Here is a 20,188-nt window from a genome sequence, read left to right on the forward strand (position 1 = left end):
TTGCGGAAGGGAGACAGAAAAACAAAATAGTTCAAGGATTGGAGCAAGATTTTAATAATGTAACAAATAATAACAGGTGATGACTGAAACATGATGGGAATTTCAATAGAATGTAAATATAGAGAGTGAAGGCAGAGGACAGAAACCTAGAAAGTATCAAACATTCCCAATAATGACAAAAATAAGGAGGAACAGAAGGAAATATTTAGAAGTCAAGTGAAAAGAAAAGTTGAGCAAGGTCACTCCCTTGCAAAGGAGGTTTAAGAAACAGGTAGATAGAAAAAAAGATTAAAAAAAGCTAAGGAGTAAGTGGCTGGTGAGGAAGTGAGCATACAGATTTAAGAGAACTCATTCAAAAGGCTTGATCACGAAAACAGGAAAACAAAGCTAATGGAGATGGTAAAATATGATAGTATGCTCTAGGATGGGGAATCTGAAGATGTCTGAGGGCTGAAAGGGGATAGAAACAACCGCACAGAGGAGTTGAGCCAAGTAAGAAGATACCTCTTCCTTTGAATTTGAAGCAAGAGAGGTAGTGATGGAAAATGGAGTAAAAGTGCTGAGCTAGAAAGGTATACAGTGGTTCCTATTCTAAAACAGAGAAGGAAAAGGAGGAAAGAAAACTTCTCAGAAAGTCCTAACCATTACCAGGCATCAGAAGCATCACACACTCTGCTTGGAGGTGCTACACAAGGTTCCGATAAACAGTACAGTGCTAAGGATGTGAACTGGGACTTATCCATCTCTGTATCTGGACCAGCTTAGCCTGGCATAAAGAAAATCCAGTAAATGTTGCTGGGAGGGAGTGTGAACAGGTAGGCAGGATCTGGATGAATTAATGGTTCATGTAGGCTGACATTTCTCCTATATTTCCCCTGATGTTAAGGAACAGCTCTGGCTAGAAGCAAGAATTTACAGAGTCCTCCTTAAAAGCCCCCAGGAAGCTACCCTGAGAGCAGTACTATCAGCACTACTGTCCCAAAAGAACTGTACCATACACCGGCGTCTTCCCTGGCAGGATGACGATAATGAGCTGCAGCCCTGAGTAGGTGTTCTTGAGATGCCGGAACATGGGCTCCACGCTGTCTGCCCCCTGTGCGTATTTGCAGAAGCAAGGCTGACCCTGGATAGGCATCCCTGCATCCTTGGAAATCTTCCGCAGCTGGTCTGTGAAGTTCCTGTAGTATGGTCAAGACAGGAGGCAGTAAGTCTCACTTTAATATCTCTAATCAAATGCCTCTGTCTTAGGTGCTCAGCATTATGAGACACTGAGAGATTCTAACATGAATGAGAATGAACATAGCTAGTATAAAAAATACATTTATAGTTGATTAACACATGACAGAGCTTGCTAAGTGTTCAAAGGTATAAGTAGAGAGCTAAAGGAACCCAGAGAAGGGACCTGTGGGAATTATCAGGGTCCCCACCTTCTCCCAACCAAGCAGTCAACTCTTGTGCTCCGTTACATGTCCAAAGAAATACACAGATGCCCAAGATAAGGTCTTTTTGCTCAAAACAAATGAGTTTGCAACAGTGATAGGAGCACAGGAGATGCTCAGTAAAAATGAGCTCTTTCCTCCCACACTGGATCTTTAGAAACTAAGAGCTGACCAGTCAAGCTACATAAATATAGTACACACTGAAATGGGCAACAGAAAATTTGGTATGTGGATCTTGCATGTACATTAAGAGAAGCAATGTACAAATAGAGAGTAAAAGCAATTGTTTAGGAGATGTTACATGGCATATAAATATCTTGATAGTTTAGTACAAAACTAAGCCTAATCATATATTTAGTAAAGTACACACAAAAAAGGTAAATACAATATGATAGTGTCAGGCAAAATTTTAAATCATTTATATACACATATACACATTTATTTATACATATACAACTGGATAAAAAGGTTATAATAATTTATGAAAATGACCATATCAGAAAGAATTGGGGGGAACAGGTGTTGAGGCACGGCAGGTTAAGCAACAACCATGTCCCAGCTTATTCAGCTCCCAATCCAGCTCCCTGCAAATGTACCTAGGAAGGAAGGGGCAGATGACGGTCCAAGTGCTTAGCCTCCTGTGGCAGACCTGGAGCAGTTCCTGACTCCAGCCTGGCCAAGTCTCAGCTACTGTGGCCAGCTGGGGAGTGAACCAGCAGATGGACGATAGCACATTCTCTCTGCAATTCTGCCTTTCAAATAAATAAAACTTAAGGAAGGAAGAATGGTACTAAGATAAAGGATACACATGAGTATCAAACTTATCTGTAGTATTTCATCTACTTTTTCATTAGAGAGAGAGAGATCTTTCATTAGCTGGTTCATTCCTCAAATGCTCAGAACAGCTTGGGCCTGAGCCATGCTGAAAAAACCAGGAACTCCAGGTGTCCCAAGTGGGTTCCAGGGGTCAAGCACTTGAGCCACTACCTACTATCTCCCAGGGTTCTCACCAGTAGGAACCTGGAATTGGGAGTGGAGCTGGGACTTGAACCCAGGTACCCTACATGGGATGTGGGCATCCCAAACACTATGCCAAATACCTGCCCCTCATTTACTGTAGAAAAAAGCATAAAGTAAATGTGATAAAATTCTGGATGAAGAATACATGGATGCTTGCTATTATTCACTGCATTTGTTATTTAAATTTTTTGCAGTGGGGCTTGGGACACAGCAGGTTTAAGCCCCTGCTTGCCATGTTGGCATCCCATATTGGAGTGCTGGTTCAAGTATTGGTTTCTCTCCTTCCAATTCAACCTCCTGCTTATGTGCCTCAAAAGGCAGCAGAAGATGGCCAAGAACTTGGGCCCAAGGGGCCGGCGCTGTGGTGCTGTGGGTAACATCCTGGCCTGAAGCATCAGCATCCCTTATGGACGCCGGTTTAAGACACGGCTGCTCGACTTCCGATCCAGCTCTCCGCTGTGGCCTGGGAAAGCAGTGGAGGATGGCCCATGTCCTTGGGCCCCTGCACCCATGTGGGAGACCTGGAAGAAGCTTTTAAAAAAAAAAAAAAAAAGGGACTTGGGCCCCTGCTACCTACTTGAGAGACCAGGAGATGGAGTTCCTGGCTCCCAGCCTTGGCCTGTCCCAGGCCTGGCTTGTCGCAACCATTTGGATAGTGAATCAGTAGATGGAAGCACTCTTTCTCCCTGTCCTTCAAATACAATCTTTTAAAAAGAATTTCAAAATTTTTAAATAAATGCTAGAACAAATAAATACAACCTAACCATTGTACTACAAACTACTAAGAGTATTCTTTGGTGCATTGTATACAACTGCAGTGTAGCTATTAAAACAGCCCAATGTGTTACGAGATTTTATCAATAGTGGGTCTCTACTTCAAGGAAAGTGATATTCCCAATCATCTCTCTACTGTAAGACCACATTTGCTATACTGTGTCCAGTGCTGGGGGCTAAAAAGTATTGGGAGATGTCTAGGATAGGAAAAATTTTAAAGCCTGTCCTAAAAGTGATATAATTAAAGTAATAGGGACTCTTTAGTCAGAAGAAAAATTCTAAGGGTTGAACCTGGAACTCCCTCATCCATCCCCAATTATCAATGTCTCCAAGTCCATACCAGCAGCTTTCATGTCTTCCCCCAACCTCTAGCCCTTTCCACTGCAAAAGAGGCCCTTTCTCTGTGCTCCAGATCCCATTCCCTCATACACATTTAGGAATTTTGCTCCATTTCTTTGCAGTTTCTCAGAGTTTTATTTTCAGCATATGCTTACTATGCATACTCTCCCTGGACATCTCACGTACTGCCATAGCTCAAGACTCAGAAATCTTTATCTTTAGCCCCAGATCATCCAATGGAGCATTACTGACCCACATGCACAAGCAACGTTCTTACTCCCTGATTATATGGGTCACTAAAAGAAGAGGATGCCTATTGAGCTGACCCTTTCCAAGTCTAAGGCTTGGTTTATCAATACCTGGTAACTCAAAATGGTCAAAACAATGAATTGTTTCCCAAAAGAACTGGACAGGAACTGGGGCCATGGGAGTAAGAGAGAAACATACAGAACAGAGTTACCAATGAGGTGACTATGGCACAAAGGCAAAGGGCTGGCAGTCTTTTTATTATCACTAGGGCCAGCTCTCCAATGTCAAGCTAAGGGATAGAAGGAGCGAATAAGAACTCACTTGCCGGCGCCGCGGCTCACTAGGCTAATCCTCCGCCTTGTGGCGCCGGCACACCGGATTCTAGTACCGGTTGGGGCGCCGGATTCTGTCCCGGTTGCCCCTCTTCCAGGCCAGCTCTCTGCTGTGGCCAGGGAGTGCAGTGGAGGATGGCCCAGGTACTTGGGCTCTGCACCCCATGGGAGACCAGGAAAAGTACCTGGCTCCTGCCATCGGATCAGCGCAGTGCGCCGGCTGCAGCACACCGGCTGCGGCGGCCATTGGAGGGTGAACCAATGGCAAAGGAAGACCTTTCTCTCTGTCTCTCTCTCTCACTGTCCACTCTGCCTGTCAAAAAAAAAAAAAAAAGAACTCACTTAAGAGAAATTACATTTGTGATGGGGGTGGCTATGTATCTGAGGGTACAGGGGACGAGGGAGAGCATGGATCTATCAACAGCTGCTAGAACTAATTCTCATGAATGCTGCGGGCCAGCTGACTGCACCAGGGCACACGTCTCTGTTATCCTTGTCACCACCTGTAGTCAGCCACAATACTCTTCCTCAGCCCCAGCATACACTGACCCCACTCCCCACCCAGAGAGAATGAGAAGCCATCACTTTAAAAGACCACAAGAACCACCAAACTGTACACTTCAAGTAGGTGAGTTCTGCAGTATTTTAAACATATTTCAATAACATATTTTTGTTTTTTGTGAAGACTGCAGGGGAGTGGCCTATGATTTCTCCACTTACTTATTCATTCCTTGAAGCCATTACTCCCTAACCTGTTTCCTTAAACCATTTGACTATATCACCTTCCTCACTGATGCCACCCACACCCAGACCTTCAACCATGGTGACACAGAGGCCCTTACAATTCCGGTTCATCTACTTCACTTGGAAAAGACTGAAATAAATTCTGTGCACAAGGAGGACAGCTCAGAGGACTAGTGAAACAAGGTGCTCTTTTTTTGTTCTCAATCAGGAACACATGTTTTGAAGCTCATATCTGATTTGATCCCAACTCTGACACTTTTGATCATACGCAAACTTTGGACAAATTACTTAATCTCTTTGAGCCTCAGACTCCTGCAAATGGAAATATCACCACCTACTCACTATAAAGATGAAACAAGAGAAGAAAAATTAGGTACTTAAGTACAATGTTGGCATAAACACTATAGTTATGACTATTACTATTTATTACCAATGATAATAACTACTGAAGAATAAATAAAGTTTCCCTTAGGAGATTCATGCCCCAAAATCATCATCTCTGCCACAGATCCAACCCCTTATCGAAGTCTCATAGCCACAGATTGACAGAAACAGGTAAAAGTCTGAGCCAGAACGCTCAGGCAGGTAGAGTCAACACAGAAAGCCAAACTACTGGTCAATCTTAGCCCTTGGGAGATGGGGGGAGGCAGCTCTAGGGTCCTTCCCTCCCTTCCACCCCGACACCCAACCCTCCTTACTTGAGCACCTCTTCTCGACATTGTTTTTGGGGTGCGAAGCAGGCGATGGCCCAGACTTTGATCTCAATGCCATTGTAGAACTGTTTCCCCCGCATGTCCCAGACACCCTGATTGGGTGTGGCAATGGCCCGGTTCTAGAGATAGGCAGAGGGGGCGTCCAGGTGAGCCTCAGTAGAGTCAGGTAGGTAGGGGAACAAAATCCCCTGGCTGTACAACCCAACCACCCATATAGGCCCCAGAGATGTTGTCTGGCCCTGACCCTGCTCACCCGGCCGCCGTACTGCAAGATGGGCGCCGGCAGCACTCGCCCTGTCACCTCCGTCATGTCATCCTTCACTTTGATCCCAAATTCCTGGATGTAGGGATCTAGGTTGTAGCTGGCATTCTTCATCTGCAGGGCAAAAGAACGGGATCTCAGAAGAGCAGCAGTTTGGTAATACTGCTCTCCCGCTGGGTTTCCAAAGAGAGAGCCCTGAAGAGAAGATAGGGCTGGCAAGGAAGAGCCCTAAAAAAGTGGGAGAAGTAATACAGAAGGAGAGAGGAGATAGGAAACAAAGTAGCTCCAGGGTCAGGAGGCAAGAGCAGCCCTGTGGAGTCCCAGGCAACAACTCCAGACTTGGGTCACCTACTGGAGGGTCCTACTGGGGCATAACAGCAGGTTTGCTAGCAAGGGCTCTAAGGACTGAGGAAGCGAGCATGCATTTCTGTGCAGTCCCACTGACCAGGCGACTGATCTCCTCCTGTCTGTCTGGGGCCGACCTAGCCGTAGCCTTTATCATGGTCGAAGTCTGGTTGTCAGTCAGTTTCTTAATGCAGCGCTGCCCAGCCACAATGTTACAGACCTGAGGAAAGGAAAAGGACAGGTAGCTCTGGCTTGAGTACAGTCCATTCTGTATCCAGAGTCCCACAGTAAGGAAACAGACCTTGGCTATCAGCCATGGGAAGGGGACTGCAAAATTCCTTGTGCACACATATACTCTCCTTTGAGTTTTACTTGACGGATACTTTAGAAAATAATAATGTACAATGCAAAAGGTAATACAACCACTTTATGATTAAAGCTGAAATCCAGAACCATATCTGGACTCAGGTCACATATGTTAAATAAAAACAGTAACAATTTTATAGAGTTGTCGAGATCAAATAAAATTAAGCACTTAAGGGAAGGACAATAGTTCTGGGACATAGTAAACACTTAACTTGTAGCATACAATTATTATTTACCAAAGGACCAAGTATGGAGCTCTCTTGAATACTGAAAAACTCAATATACACAAGTTAGATTCCTAAGGCAACTCTCTCCAGTGGTAGCAGTTAGTTGTTCCATCCTGCAACCCACCAGGAAGACCACAGATGGTTCTAAACTCTTGAGCCCCATTCTACAGTCAGTCACTGAGTATCCAGACTATAGAAATCACTGTCTTCGTTAGCTTACATTGTCTTGTGTTGGTGTGAGGAACATCCTGCCATTCAAGGCTATCTAGTCACAGAATACTTCTATTCCTCAAGATACTATATTCAGGATGTCATGAACAGGAAGGCTTGTAGTAGAAAAGAGAGCCGGTAGATTTTTGGAAGATTTGTGCATGAAGTTCAGCTTTGCCATTACTAGGTGAGGTTACCTTGGGCAGCTCTCAATCTCTCTGAGACTCAGCTTCTTTAATTTCAGATATGGGAAACAACATAAGCTGTCTCAAGAAGTTGTTGTGGGGCTTCCGCTGTGGTGTAGTGGGCTAAGCCTCCACCTGCAGTGCTGGCATCCTATATGGGCGCTGGTTTGTGTCCTGGCTGCTCCACTTCCCATCCAGCTCTCTGCTTACAGTCTGGGAAAGCAGTAGAGGATGGCCCAAGCGCTTGGGCCCCTAAACCCATGTGAAGACCCAGAAAAAGTTCCTGGTTCCTGGCTTTGGATCGGCTCAACTCTGGCTGTCGTGGCCATTTGGGGAGTGAACCAGCAGATGGAAGACCTTTCTCTCTGTCTCTTTTTGTAACTCCTCCTCTCAAATAAATAAAGAAATCTTAAAAAAAAAAAAAGTTGTTGTAAGTATTTAAATGAGATGAAATCTATTACTTATTCTCACAGGGCTAAGATTCTGTTAAGTACTGGTTCTCTTTCTAATTTCCAGAGTTAATTCTAAACAATGGAAGGAAAAACAGGCAAAGGTCATCTGCCTTTAAATTCCATATTCCAGATAATACATAAAATAGCCAATTAGCAAAAACCAAGAATTGTTTAAATTTGTGAAGCTACTCTCTTAAAGGTACCTGAAAGTTGTAATACTGTCTACAGTTGGTTACAACTACAGAATTGACATTTGGGAAAGACTAACATAGGGATGTATTGAAATCAGAAACCTTACATATTGCTGACGGGAATGTAAAATGGTACAGCCACTATGGAAAATGATATGGAGATTCAAAAAAATGAAACAGCATTACCATATAAACTAGCAATTCTACTTCTGGTCATGTACTCAAAAGAAATGAAAGCAGGGACCTGAACAAATATTTATACACCTTCATCCATAGCAGCATTATTCACAACAGTCAAAACCCAGAACCCAAGCGTTCATTAATGGATGAATGGATACATCAAATGTGCTATATACACACAGTGGAATATTATTCAGCCTTAAAAAGGAAGAGGATTCTAACTTGTTACAACATGGATAAACCTTGAAGACATTATACTAAATGAAATCAGTCAGTCAAGAAAGGACAAATATTGTATGAGAATGGAGAGTTGTCATTTAATGGCTATTACAGAATTTCAGCTTGAGATGATACATAAGTTCTGGAGATGGATGATGGTAATGGCTGTACAACAGTGAAAACTGACTTAATGTCATAGAACTGTATACTTAAAAATGGTTAAAAAGGTAAATTTAATGTAAAATGTTTTTGATTAAAATGGTAAATTTTACTATAATCTGAAAAAAAGGACTAAAGCAGGAATGAACCACAATTTGAACATGAACAAAAGCTTTTGGTGATACTTTTGCTGGCCTAGATAACTGTTTAAGGAAGACATAAATGTAGACTGGAAGCACTGGCTATTTCTAGTCTTTAGCTGTAGAGATTCAAATAATCCATATTGTTCTCCTTAAAATCTTCGAATGGATCCCTGTTATAATCAGAATAAAATTCCACCTGGACAGTAATTGGAATGCTTATTCATTGTTGATGGGATTGTAAAATGGCATCGCCACGGCAGCTCCTCCAGATGATAAACACAGTTATGTATGATGTATGATTTCATTCTTGAGTATATACCCAACAAAATGAAAACATGCTCACACAGACACACGTGTATGAATCTTCACAGCAGCATTACTCATAATAGCCAAAAAGTGGAGACAACTCAAATGTCAATCAACTGATGAATGAACAAAATATGATCTATCTAGGGGCCAGTGTTGTGGCACAGTGGGTTAAGCTACTACCTGCAACACCAGTATCCCATATGAACGTCAGTTCAAGTCCCAGCTGTTCCACTTCGGACCCACTCCCTGTTAATGCTCCTGGGAAAGCAGCAGAAGATGGACTGAGAATATGGGCCTTTGACACCCATGTGGGAGAACACGGATGGAGTTCTAGGCTCCTGGCTTTGGCCTGGCCCAGCCTTAGTCATTATGACCACTGACCTGAGAAGTGAACCTGCAGATGGAAGACATTCTTTCTCTCTCTTTTTTTTTTTTTTCTCCCTTTTTTTCTGTAACTCTGCCTTTCAAAAAAAAAAAAAAAAAAAAGTGATACATCTATACAATGGAACAATATGGATGAAACTTAAAAACATGCTAAATGAAAGAAGCCAGCCACAAAAGGCCACATGTTACATTATTCTATTTACATTATATGCCAGAAGAGGTGAATAGATGAAAACAAAAAGTAAATTAGTAGTTACTAAGGGAATGGCAAGTGACTGATAATAAGTATGATTTTATGGAGGTGATGAAAATATTTTGGAAATAGATGGTGGTGATAGTTGTATAAGTCTATGAACATATGAATTGCATATTTAAGAGAATAAATTTTATGGCATGTGAATGGTATCTTGGTACTGTCTTTTTTTTTTTTTTTTTTTTTGGACAGGCAGAATTAGACAGTGAGAAAGAGAAAGGTCTTCCTTCTGTTGGTTCACCCCCCAAATGGCTGCTACGGACAGTGTACCGCGCCGATCCGAAACCAGGAACCAGGTGCTTCCTCCTGGTCTCCCATGTGGATGCAGTGCCCAAGCACTTGGGCCATCCTCCACTGCCTTCCTGGGCCACAGCAGAGAGCTAGACTGGAAGAGGAGCAGCCGGGTCAGAATCCGGTGCCCCAACTGGACTAGAACCTGGGGTGCTGGCGCCACAGGCGGAGGATCAGCCAAGTGAGCCACGGCGCCGGCTGGTACTCTCATTCTTAAAAAAAAAAAAAAAAAAAAAAAAAAAAAAACAAAAAAAAACACCTGGCTATAACAGCTTATGTGATTTAAACCTACATCTCCATCCTCTTTTTTTTTAAGCATCATCTTCCTACTTTTCCCCTCATATAATACATTTGAGACACCAAGGCCCTCTATCTATCCCTGATTTAAACCCCTTGGATTTGTTATTCCTCCTACAAGGAAAGTTCTTCCCTCAGGTTGTTATAGGTTGGTAACCAGAATTTGGGGCCAGCTTAAATGTCTCCCAAAAGAGATCTTGCTTGACAACAAAAATTTAAGTAGTTCTCTATCCCCTTTACCAGTTTTATTATTCTTAATGCACTTATCACCCTCTGAAAGTATGTTATGTGTTTATCAATTAAAATTGTCTTCTAGGATGACAGCTAAGACTTTTATTTCCATATTCCTGGAACCTAAAAAGAATATTTGACCCATAGTAGGAGCCCAATAAATGTTTGTTAAATAAACAATAAAATTCAAGATCTAAGCCATTACATGAATTATTCACCTTGTAAACCATTGTTTAAACAGAAATAACGTTAATTGGCTAGCAAATCTCAGTTTGCAGTAGATACCATCTAGTATTTACTTAGCTGGGATCATCCCTAAAGGCTTCTGTTGATACTTCAGAGAATATACTGCCTTCCTCCCACTGTCTGTGCATCAACAGCTATTAAACAAGTCAAGAGTTCTCGACTATGGGGAACTCCTCTCTCTCAGCCTCACTCCCTCAGATTCATTCTGACAGCCTAGAAACGCACAGAAAGCTTGAGCTTTAGGACAAGCCACCTGACTCCTGCTACTGAAATAAAGACAATCCAGGCTAGTGCTTCTCTAATTGGTAAATGTGCATCTGAGTTCACTTTGGATCTCGTTAAAAGATAGAGTCTGACTCATAGATATGGGTAGAGCCTGAGATTCTGCATTTTAAACAAGCTTCCAGGTGATGTCTGTTGGTATCCTGACACTTTTTTGAATAGCACAGAACTAGCCAATAGAGCAATCAGCAGTAGCTTCTCTTTAGACATTGCAGTTACCATATGTAAAACCAAATACAGACCAATGATTCTGCATTTGTATTGTATGACTTAAAAAACATTACTATTCTTTCATAGCAGAATTTCAAAGTCTTCTGAAATATAATAGTATGACAAATCTTGGAGTTAAAACTTTTTTAAAAGGAACACATTAATCCCAGGGGAAATAGAATTTACATTATATGTAACGTCTTCTCCATTTTCTATAGAATCAAATACACCTGTATCTCAGATCACTTAGGATGCCCAGTTCCAGAGAGCAGGAAAAGAGAAAGCAAGAGAAGATAAGCGTGGTATCTGAAACCTCTGAATGAATACTTATTTATTAAACACTAAATACAGCTTGTACTTCTGCCTGGCAGTTCTGAAAAGATGAGTAGTATAGGGGATAAGAAAGGAATTCAGTAGGTAAGAATGAGGCCTATATTTCATAGGAAAACTACCTTACACCTTCTCAGAATGCCAAGTTTCCTAAATTTAAAGTGCGAATGACAAACTACCAATGGAAAACAGACCTCTGATGACCAGAGTTCAGGTACAATGCCTGTTCTCCAGCCCAGCCGGTACTTGGCAATCTCACCTCTAGGGGCAGGTAGGTATGCTTTTGTTCCTGGCCAACTTGCAGGCAGGGCAGATGGGGATACTTGAGCTGAAGGTTGTATTTCTGCTTGAAATACTGTGCCACTGTACACTCCACAGTCTGTCCACTCTCCAGCTGCAAGGGAAACCTATTTGGAAGAAGGGAAGGGCAGTGTCACAACCCAGCATTCAATCCAAACTCTCTAGATTTACAGCTGTGGGAAGCCTCACACTATGCTCCGTCATCCTACCCGACATCTTTGAGCATTGCTACTCACGGGAAAGCAGGTAACACATGGCTCCAAAGAAGAAGCCAAAGACTTGAGAGGCAAGTCAAAGATCAGAACCATATCGGATTAATCTGTATTTCTAATGTTGAGCTTAAAGCCTGACACACAGTGGGTACTCCTAGTCCAGCGTGACCTGAAGTGAAAAATGGGAATGGAATCACTGCCAATTTTTCCAAGATTAAGCCGAGGAGCTTGGCTTCCTTTTTCTGGGAGGAAGAACCAAATGAGAGGGATTCTAACACTTACAGTAGCACAACAGGAACCCGCAATGAGCTTGCTCTACAGAAAAGGCCCAAGAAGGAAAGAAAGTGATCTAAAAGGCATCAACAGATCTGGGAAGGCATGGGCAGGGTGAAGGATTCCCACAGCTCATCTTCAAAACAAGGCCAGCCTTGGCTCACCTGGGGGCAAGGGGGTGGATGTAGGGAGTAAGGAACATGTGTCTGAAAATCTCAGCCCTCGTTCATGGACATTACCCCTGTCAACTTACGTCTGATGGCTAGCAGGACGGCGGGTAACATTACACACGCGGTATTTCCTCTTCATCTGTCCACAGTGGGTCACTTCCACCTTCAGGCCTGAGACACACACACTGCTTGTCAGGGTTAGAATCGCTTGCTCGTGTGCCCAGGCTTGGTCTTTCCCCTGAACATATCCCAAGGGGATTTCCTTTTAGGACTAAAGAGAAAGCAGCAACGCTTCCCCTCCCCGGCTGGCTGGGTCCTCACCCTTGATCTCCTTGGTGAAGCGAACACGCTGAGAGTCCGTGAGGGGCTTGGGCTGCTCGTCTATGTTCCTGATGTCCAGCACCTCACACATGAACTCGATCACTGGCTGTGCCTTGTAGAAAGCAGTGGCTGAGACTGTGGGGACAGGGTAAGGATGGCTCAGCTCAGGCCCTGTCTTCCAGAATAAATGGAGCCACTAAAATTTACACCCTTTTCCTTATAGGGTATTGGGATGGGGGGCAAGGGGTGCCAGGGCTGTTGGATTAGACTAGGATTGTGGTAGTAGAACTGGGAGGGATGAGGCTGGGAGTGTGGTTACTGGACTTGGGGTGCCCCTGGCTCCATACTCTCCCCACTCACCATCAATGTTGAGCATCATCTTCCACATGGCTGGGCGCACAGACTGGTGAAAGCCGAACCAGACCTCGCGCCCACCCCCCAGCGGGTGGTAGTAGCCCTCAGGCGGTGAGAAGAAGGAGCGGCCCACAGGGGTGTACCTGGCAGGGACAGGCAGAGAACTGGTCCCTCGGGCACAGGCCCCCACCCTGTGAGGCATCCTGGGCACGGAGGAGCCCTGGCCTGGAAGGCAGGACACCAGGGCTTTAATGCCAGCTCTGATCCTTTACTAGTTATATGACTGACCTTGTGCAAATCTCTACTTTTTCTCTGCCCTGCAGGGACAGATGGGGTGAGGTCCAAAGATATCTAAGGACAGGGCCAGGGCTTTAAACTATGTAAACACAGATGTATACTTGCCTGGCAAACAGTAGGACTTTAAGTAATTTTTTTCCTTGAATGGCACACTGTGGGACCCTATTATGCATTCCTTCCCCTCCTCCCCCAACAGCACTTCTGCCAACACCAGTAGCCCAGATACTAACTATACCCAGTACCTCATAGATGCCAGATGTCTCATGGCCACATCCAGGGCTTGCACAGACTCCAGGGGAACCGGGATCTGGCCACTGACCAAGGCCTCATGCAGCATGCGCCAGCTCACAATGGCTAGCCACTTGATGGAGACCTTAAAGATTCGATCCTTTCCTTCCCCAGGGATTGTCACCTCAAAGTCGACCTTCAGGAGAGTAAGAGAAGTGAAGGACTGCCAACACCTTGCCACAGACCAGCGTTCTCTGCCCCAACTATGCCCGTTCCGTGGATTTGCCAACTATGGATTTGCTCCACAGTTGATGGGGCACACAAGGAAGAACACACAGTTTAGCCCCTTAGTTTCCAGTCATCTTGGCTCAGTGCTTCTGTCCCTCTCAGCTATCAGGAAATCCTCTAGGTCTATTTTAAGTCAATCTCAGTCTGTTGATGAAATTAAACAGCATGCCGGCTCAGGTGACCTGTGCCCAGAGGAAGTGGGCAGCAGGATCCCAGACAGGTGGAGCCCAAAGTAGGCAGAGGGCTAGAAAGTCCAGGCTTAGGGAGGCCACGGCCCCGTTTCCTGGTCAGGACTCTCGTAGGACCCTCAGACACCTGAGTGCACACTCGGGGTGGGGCTGACATTGTGTGTGCACCCGCGTGTGTACATGTGTGTGTTTGGCTCTGTCTGTGCATGCCTTGAGCAGAGGTGACCTGTGATTCTCTCTAAAAAAAAAAAATAATAATAAAATTAAACAGCATGTACCCACCCATGATTAAAACACACTTTCGCAGCACAAAAGAAGAAAAGGATCTTTGGACTACCAGGCTCCAGATGGGTTTATGTGAGCATTATTCTACCCCAGACTCCTGACACAGGCCTTGCCTGACTCCCAGCCTTACCCGTTCGTTGCCAATGGGCAGTGCTGTGACAGTATAAATGTTCTTCTTTCCATCATACACGGGCTTGCGATCACCAAAGATCTGAGGCTTGAAATGCTGGACCATGTATTCCACCACTTCCCTGTGGGGGATAGGAGTGGCCTGTAGAAGCTGAGAGACTACCACTTCAAGATTTTGGAAGGAACCCAATGTCCAGGCAATGTCCCATCTAGTATATTTGCTCCTAACATCTACTCTGACGGTATTCTCAAACTTCAACATTGCTCTGAAACAACTACAGACCGTTAAAATGCAGATTCTGACCTGGCAGGTCTACAGCACAACCTGAAATTCATGTTTCTAACATGCTACCAGGTACTACTGCTGATCCTTAGTTCACCAAGGCTCTAACAGACCTAACAGAGTGGGTAAGGGTGCCTTATGAGAAGAGAAGGAGGTTGAGGACAGATGGGCTTGATCCCAAGGTCTATCCAGAATACAGGCTGCCCCAGTCCCAGTTTGATAAGCAAACACGGTAGAAAGGGAAGAAACCTGAGTTGAATACAAATAAATTGTGGAAGACCTTCATCTCTTCCACCTCTCTAAAGCCCCTAGTTCTCCAATCCTGTTTTCTTTCTATTAACCATCTCCTGTCTTGGTTTCACTTCCTGTCCTCATCACATAGGTCCCAGCCCTTCCAAACACATGACCTCTCCCCATTCTGAACCAAAGTTTTTGAGTACTACTAGTTAAAAACACTCAAGGTGGGGGCCGGCGCTGTGGTGTAGTGGGTAAAGCTGCTGCCTACAGTGGCAGCATCCCATATGGGCACTGGTTCAAGTCCCCGCTGCTCCACTTCTGATCCAGCTCTCTGCTATGGCTGGGAAAGCAGTAGAAGACGGCCAAAGTGCTTGAGCCCCTGCATCCAGCCGTTGCGGCCAATTAGGGAGTGAACCAGCAGATGGAAGACCTCTCTCTCTCTCTCTCTGCCTCTCCTCTCCCTGTGTTAACTCTTTCAAATACATAAATATTAAATAAATAAATAAATAAATAACATTCAAGGGGCCGGCACTGTGGCATAGCAAGTAATGCCTGCAGTGTCGGCATCCCATATGAATGCTGATTCGAGTCCTGGCTGCTCTACTTCCGATCCAGCTTTCTACTATGGCCTGGGAAAGCAACAGAAGATGGCCCAAGTCCTCGGGCTCTTGTTCTGCATGGGAGACCCAGGGGAAGCTCCTAGCTCCCGGCTTTGGATCAGGGCAGTTCTAGCTGTTGCAGCCATTTAGGGAGTGAACCATCGGATGGAAGCGCATGCGTACTCTCTCTTTCTGCCTCTGCCTTTCTGTAACTCCTTCAAATAAATAAAATAAATGTTTCAAAAAATTAAAACACTCAAAATGGTGCACTGGAACAACCATGGTACATGATTTCAATCCCAATTAGGCTTGTGCTGCCTAGCAATCTTTATCATATGCCTGATTATTCCCTTACAGACTATGCTAAACCTGGGTTTCAACCATCCTTTAACTCCAGAAACCATTCTTGGGGCTGGCTCTATGGCATAGCAGGCAAAGCCATCACCTGCAGTGCCAGCATTTTATATGGGCACCGGTTCAAGTCCCGGATGCTCCACTTCTGATCCAGCTCCTTTTTAATGTGCCTGGGAAAGCAGTGGAAGATGAACCAGGTCCCTGGGCCCCTGTACCCACATGGGAGACTCAAAAGAAGCTCCAGGCTCCTGGCTTCGGATCAGCTCAGCTTTGGCCATTGCAGCCATTTGGGGAATGAACCAGCAGATGAAAGACACCCCCCCTCTATATTATTATATAATATTATTATTAATCATATATCATATATGCTATAATAAAAATATATCATATAATAACATATATGTTATATTATATGTAATATAATATATTATATATAATTGTGTATTATAATATATAATAATATATTATTATAATCTTCGCCCCCTCCCTCTCTGCCTCTGCTTCTCTGTAACTCTGCCTTTCAAATAAATAAAAAAATAAATAAATCTTAAAAAGACGAGGAGGAGGAGGAGGAAGAAGAAATTATTCTTGCCTACTAATATCCCTGAAGACTAGAGGACAGCAGCCAAGCCACCCTCAAATCCCGAGACCTACATACAAACATATTTACTTACACATGAATGTTTTTTCACTCCCTTGAAGTGCCCCTTCTATATATAATTGTTAACATATGAAAATATATTGTTTCTCACCAGAGATTAGCAATTTAAAATTAAACTGTTTATCAGAATGACAAAGATGAAAAAAATCTGATATGTAGGATTGATGCAGGTAGGTGAAATGGTCACTATGACAACTTGCTTATGGGAATATAAATTGGTCCAACTTACTTTTTGAAAACTGACACTATCTTAAACTTGAAAATGTACTGAGCCAGCAATTCCACTCCCAGAAATGTATCCTTCAGGAACACTCATATGAGTGCAAAAATGTATCTGCATATAATAATATTCAACATAGTTTCATTTTTATAGAAGTCTAGACCCAACCTAAATGGGCCTTAATAGATTTATTAAATGAGTTGCAAACAAAGCCATTCAGTGGAACTCCTATAGAGAGTCATGCAGAAAGAATGACAGACCCGTGTGAACTGATATGCCAAGGAACTGCAAAAAAAATTATTTTCATTTTTATTTAAAAGACAGACATAGACAAAAACCAATTTTCCATTCTCTGGTTAACTTCCCAAATTCCTGTAATGGCCAGGCCAAAGCTAAGTACCCAGAACTCAACTTGGGTCTCCTACTTGGATGGCAGGGACCCATGTACTTGAACCATAATCTGCTACCTTGCAGAGTGCATTAGCATTAGCAGGAAGCTGGATGTAAAGCTAAAGAGCTAGGACTTGAACTAAACACTTCAACATGGGAAGCAGGCATCCTAAGCAGCATCTTAACCATGGTGCCAAATGCCCACTCAAGACCTATATTTTGCCGGTGCTGTGGGTAAATGGGTAAAGCTGCCACCTGCAGTGCCGGCATCCCATATGGGCGGCGGTTCAAGTCCCAGCTGCTCCACTTCCAGTCCATCTCTCTGCTATGGTCTGGGAAAGCAGTAGAAGATGGCCCAAGTCCTTGGACCCCTGCACCTGCATGGGAGACTCAGAAGCTCTTGTCTCCTGGCTTTGGATAGGCTCAGCTCCGGCCATTGTGGCCAACTTGGGAGTGAACCAGCAGATGGAAAACCTCTCTCTCTCTCTCTCTCTCTCTCTCTCTCTCTTTCTCTCTCTGTCTCTCCTTCTCTCTCTGTGTAACTCTGTCTTTCAAATAAACAAATAAATCTTAAAAAAAAAAACACCCTATATTTTGTGCATTTAAACAATCATTATCTGAAGTAGGTTTTAGTCTAGCAGTTAAAGACACCTGTGTCACATACAGAAGTACCTGGGTTTAATTTTGAGCTCTGGCTCCTGACTCCAGCTCAAGTAACTGGATTCTTACCACTCTGGATTGAGTTCCCAGCCTCTAGCTCCTGTCTCGATCCAGCCTTGGCCTTCACACACATTTGGGAAATGAACCAGCAGATGGGAGTTCTCCATCTTCCTCTTAAGTTAAAAAATGTTTTTAAATATTATATATGATTTGGGGAGTGAACAAACAAAAGGAAGACCTTTCTCTCTGTCTCTTTCTTTCACTATCTATAACTCTACCTGTCAAATACAAAATTATTAAAAAAAATTATATATGCATGTATGTTTGTATATGCACAGAAAAATCTGACAGCACTAAGGAATGGTAACGAATAATGACTCTGGGGGAAGGAACTGAGAGATGGGAACCAAGGTAATAAGGAGACACTCTTCATTGCCACTCTTTTTGTAAAACTAAAAAATTTTAAGTACTGTACATACAGTCTTTTTTTTTTTTTGGCAGGCAGAGTGGACAGTGAGAGAGAGAGACAGAGAGAAAGGTCTTCCTTTTGCTGTTGGTTCACCCTCCAGTGGCCGCTGTGGCCGGCACATCGCGCTGATCCGAAGCCAGGAGCCAGGAGCTTCTCCTGGTCTCCCATGCGGGTGCAGAGCCCAAGGACTTGGGCCATCCTCCACTGCACTCCCTGGCCACAGCAGAGAGCTGGCCTGGAAGAGGGGCAACCGGTACAGAATCCGGCGCCTCGACCGGAACTAGAACCTGGTGTGCAGGCGCCGCAAGGCGAAGGATTAGCCTACTGAGCCATGGCGCCAGCCTATACATACAGTCTTAACAGGTTAATTTTAGAAGGAAATATTATTTCTTCTGCTTAAGGCTAATCTCTTCGACTGTGCATCCTGCAACATACGCATGCCTCAGCAAGGACAATTCATCTGGTGCTCCCCTTTATTCTATAACTTTAAACTTCTCCACTAGTCCCTTCTCCTCAACCCACAAACTATCCATGTCTTATTCTTAAACTTGTACATTCATTCATTTCAACATGTTGAAATATGCTAGGCACTACACGTGGCCTTTATAGTCTTCTCTAGTCAACATATTTTCTCTCTCCAGTGGACTGCTAAGTTACCTGGAAAAAAAGCTATCTGCTCTCACTGCTCCAACCACATTACCATCCCTTATTCATTACCTCACTATAGTTAGATTAGTCCAACTACTCTACTGAAATTGCTCTGACAAAAACCAGTTGTCTTTTTTTTTAAGAATTATTTTATTTTATTTGAAACACAGAGTTACAGAGAGAAGTAGACCCAGAGAGGTCTTCCATTCCACTGGTTCACTCCCCAAATGACCACGACCAGAGCTGAGCTGATCCAAAGCCAGGAGCTTCTTCCAGGTCTCCCATGCAGGTGCAGGGGCCCAAGGACTTGGGCCATCTTCTACTGCTTTCCCAGGCCACAGCAGAGAGCTGGATTGGAAATGGAGCAGCTGGGATTTGAACTGGTGCCCTGTGGAATGCCAGTGCTGCAGGCTGGGGCTTTAACCAACTGCACCACAGTGCTGGCTCCCCAACTGTCTTCTAATAGTTATACGTAATGATTTATTTTTGCACTTATCTTCCTGGCATCTCCTCCTCAAAAACTTTCTTGGATTTGGTGATACTATCCCCTACTGGTTTTTGTTGTACTTTTCTCGTCCCTCTTTCAAGGTTCTGAGACTTCTGGGCTTAGTGGCTTAAAGGTGTATCACTTACCTGTTAACTCTGCGAGGACACTTATCGGGCTTGATGTCCACCTCGTAGTGGTAGACGTCGATCTTAGGTATGTCCACCTCAAAGTAATTGGCCAGGAGCTTGATTGGCTTCCCCACAGTGCCAATGCCAGGCCGGCGAGGTGCTTGGAACACCTGCTGCAGGGGGGGCAGGTAGGCACCTGCAGCTACAAGACAAAGAGGCTAGTAAGGGTAGAGTCTGGCATTCTCCTAACTACTCTAATCAGAGAAGGCATGAGGTCTCCTAGTTCTAGGAGTGGGAAAGAACAGGGAAAGCCTCTTTCCTGCTATTCAACACACTGAGGGCTTCCACTAACTCACACATCCCAGGCTCACTCTTTTTTTGTGGTTTGTTTTTTAAATCTCTCTCCATTTAGGGAAATTATCCTTATTATCTACCACAAATTTTTCAAGTGAATAAATAAGCTACTATTAGAGGTTAAGCAGAGGGGCTACATATGGGTACCGGTAACGAAACTCTTTATTCCTTCTATTGATTTAAGATGTCTACCTCCACCAGGGATCTAGCACACCAAGAATGCCCTGCTCTCTGCCAGCCAGATGGTCACATCACACATCATCATCCTGAA

The 20,188-nt window shown here is 44.0% G+C and overlaps 1 protein-coding gene across 7 annotated transcripts in view; it reads right to left on the reverse strand.

Moving 5' to 3' along the window:
* AGO1 (argonaute RISC component 1) overlaps nt 1–20,188 on the reverse strand; it is a 68,038-nt gene that overhangs the window by 19,231 nt on the left and 28,619 nt on the right. For 2 of the 7 annotated variants that reach the window (XR_016211117.1, XM_008273690.5), the window contains exons 2-12: nt 19,582–19,765; nt 14,429–14,549; nt 13,552–13,733; nt 13,019–13,155; nt 12,659–12,793; nt 12,421–12,508; nt 11,642–11,789; nt 6,318–6,437; nt 5,864–5,986; nt 5,596–5,729; nt 994–1,178 (exon numbers count right to left, since the gene is read on the reverse strand). Coding sequence is in view for 6 of the 7 variants with exons in the window: in XM_008273690.5 (XP_008271912.2) it covers nt 994–1,178; nt 5,596–5,729; nt 5,864–5,986; nt 6,318–6,437; nt 11,642–11,789; nt 12,421–12,508; nt 12,659–12,793; nt 13,019–13,155; nt 13,552–13,733; nt 14,429–14,549; nt 19,582–19,765 (1,557 nt within the window). In the remaining variant the exon portion in view is untranslated. Of the gene's footprint in view, nt 1–993; nt 1,179–5,595; nt 5,730–5,854; nt 5,987–6,317; nt 6,438–11,641; nt 11,790–12,420; nt 12,576–12,658; nt 12,794–13,018; nt 13,156–13,551; nt 13,734–14,428; nt 14,550–19,581; nt 19,766–20,188 lie in introns of those variants that run through there. The other 5 variants (XM_089301023.1, XM_051832176.3, XM_070078755.2 and 2 more) reach the window with 4 other exon arrangements.

Source organism: Oryctolagus cuniculus, chromosome 7 (assembly GCF_051225735.1).
Source record: "Oryctolagus cuniculus isolate XC-2025 breed Fujian yellow rabbit chromosome 7, ASM5122573v1, whole genome shotgun sequence".
Lineage (NCBI taxonomy): Eukaryota > Metazoa > Chordata > Mammalia > Lagomorpha > Leporidae > Oryctolagus > Oryctolagus cuniculus.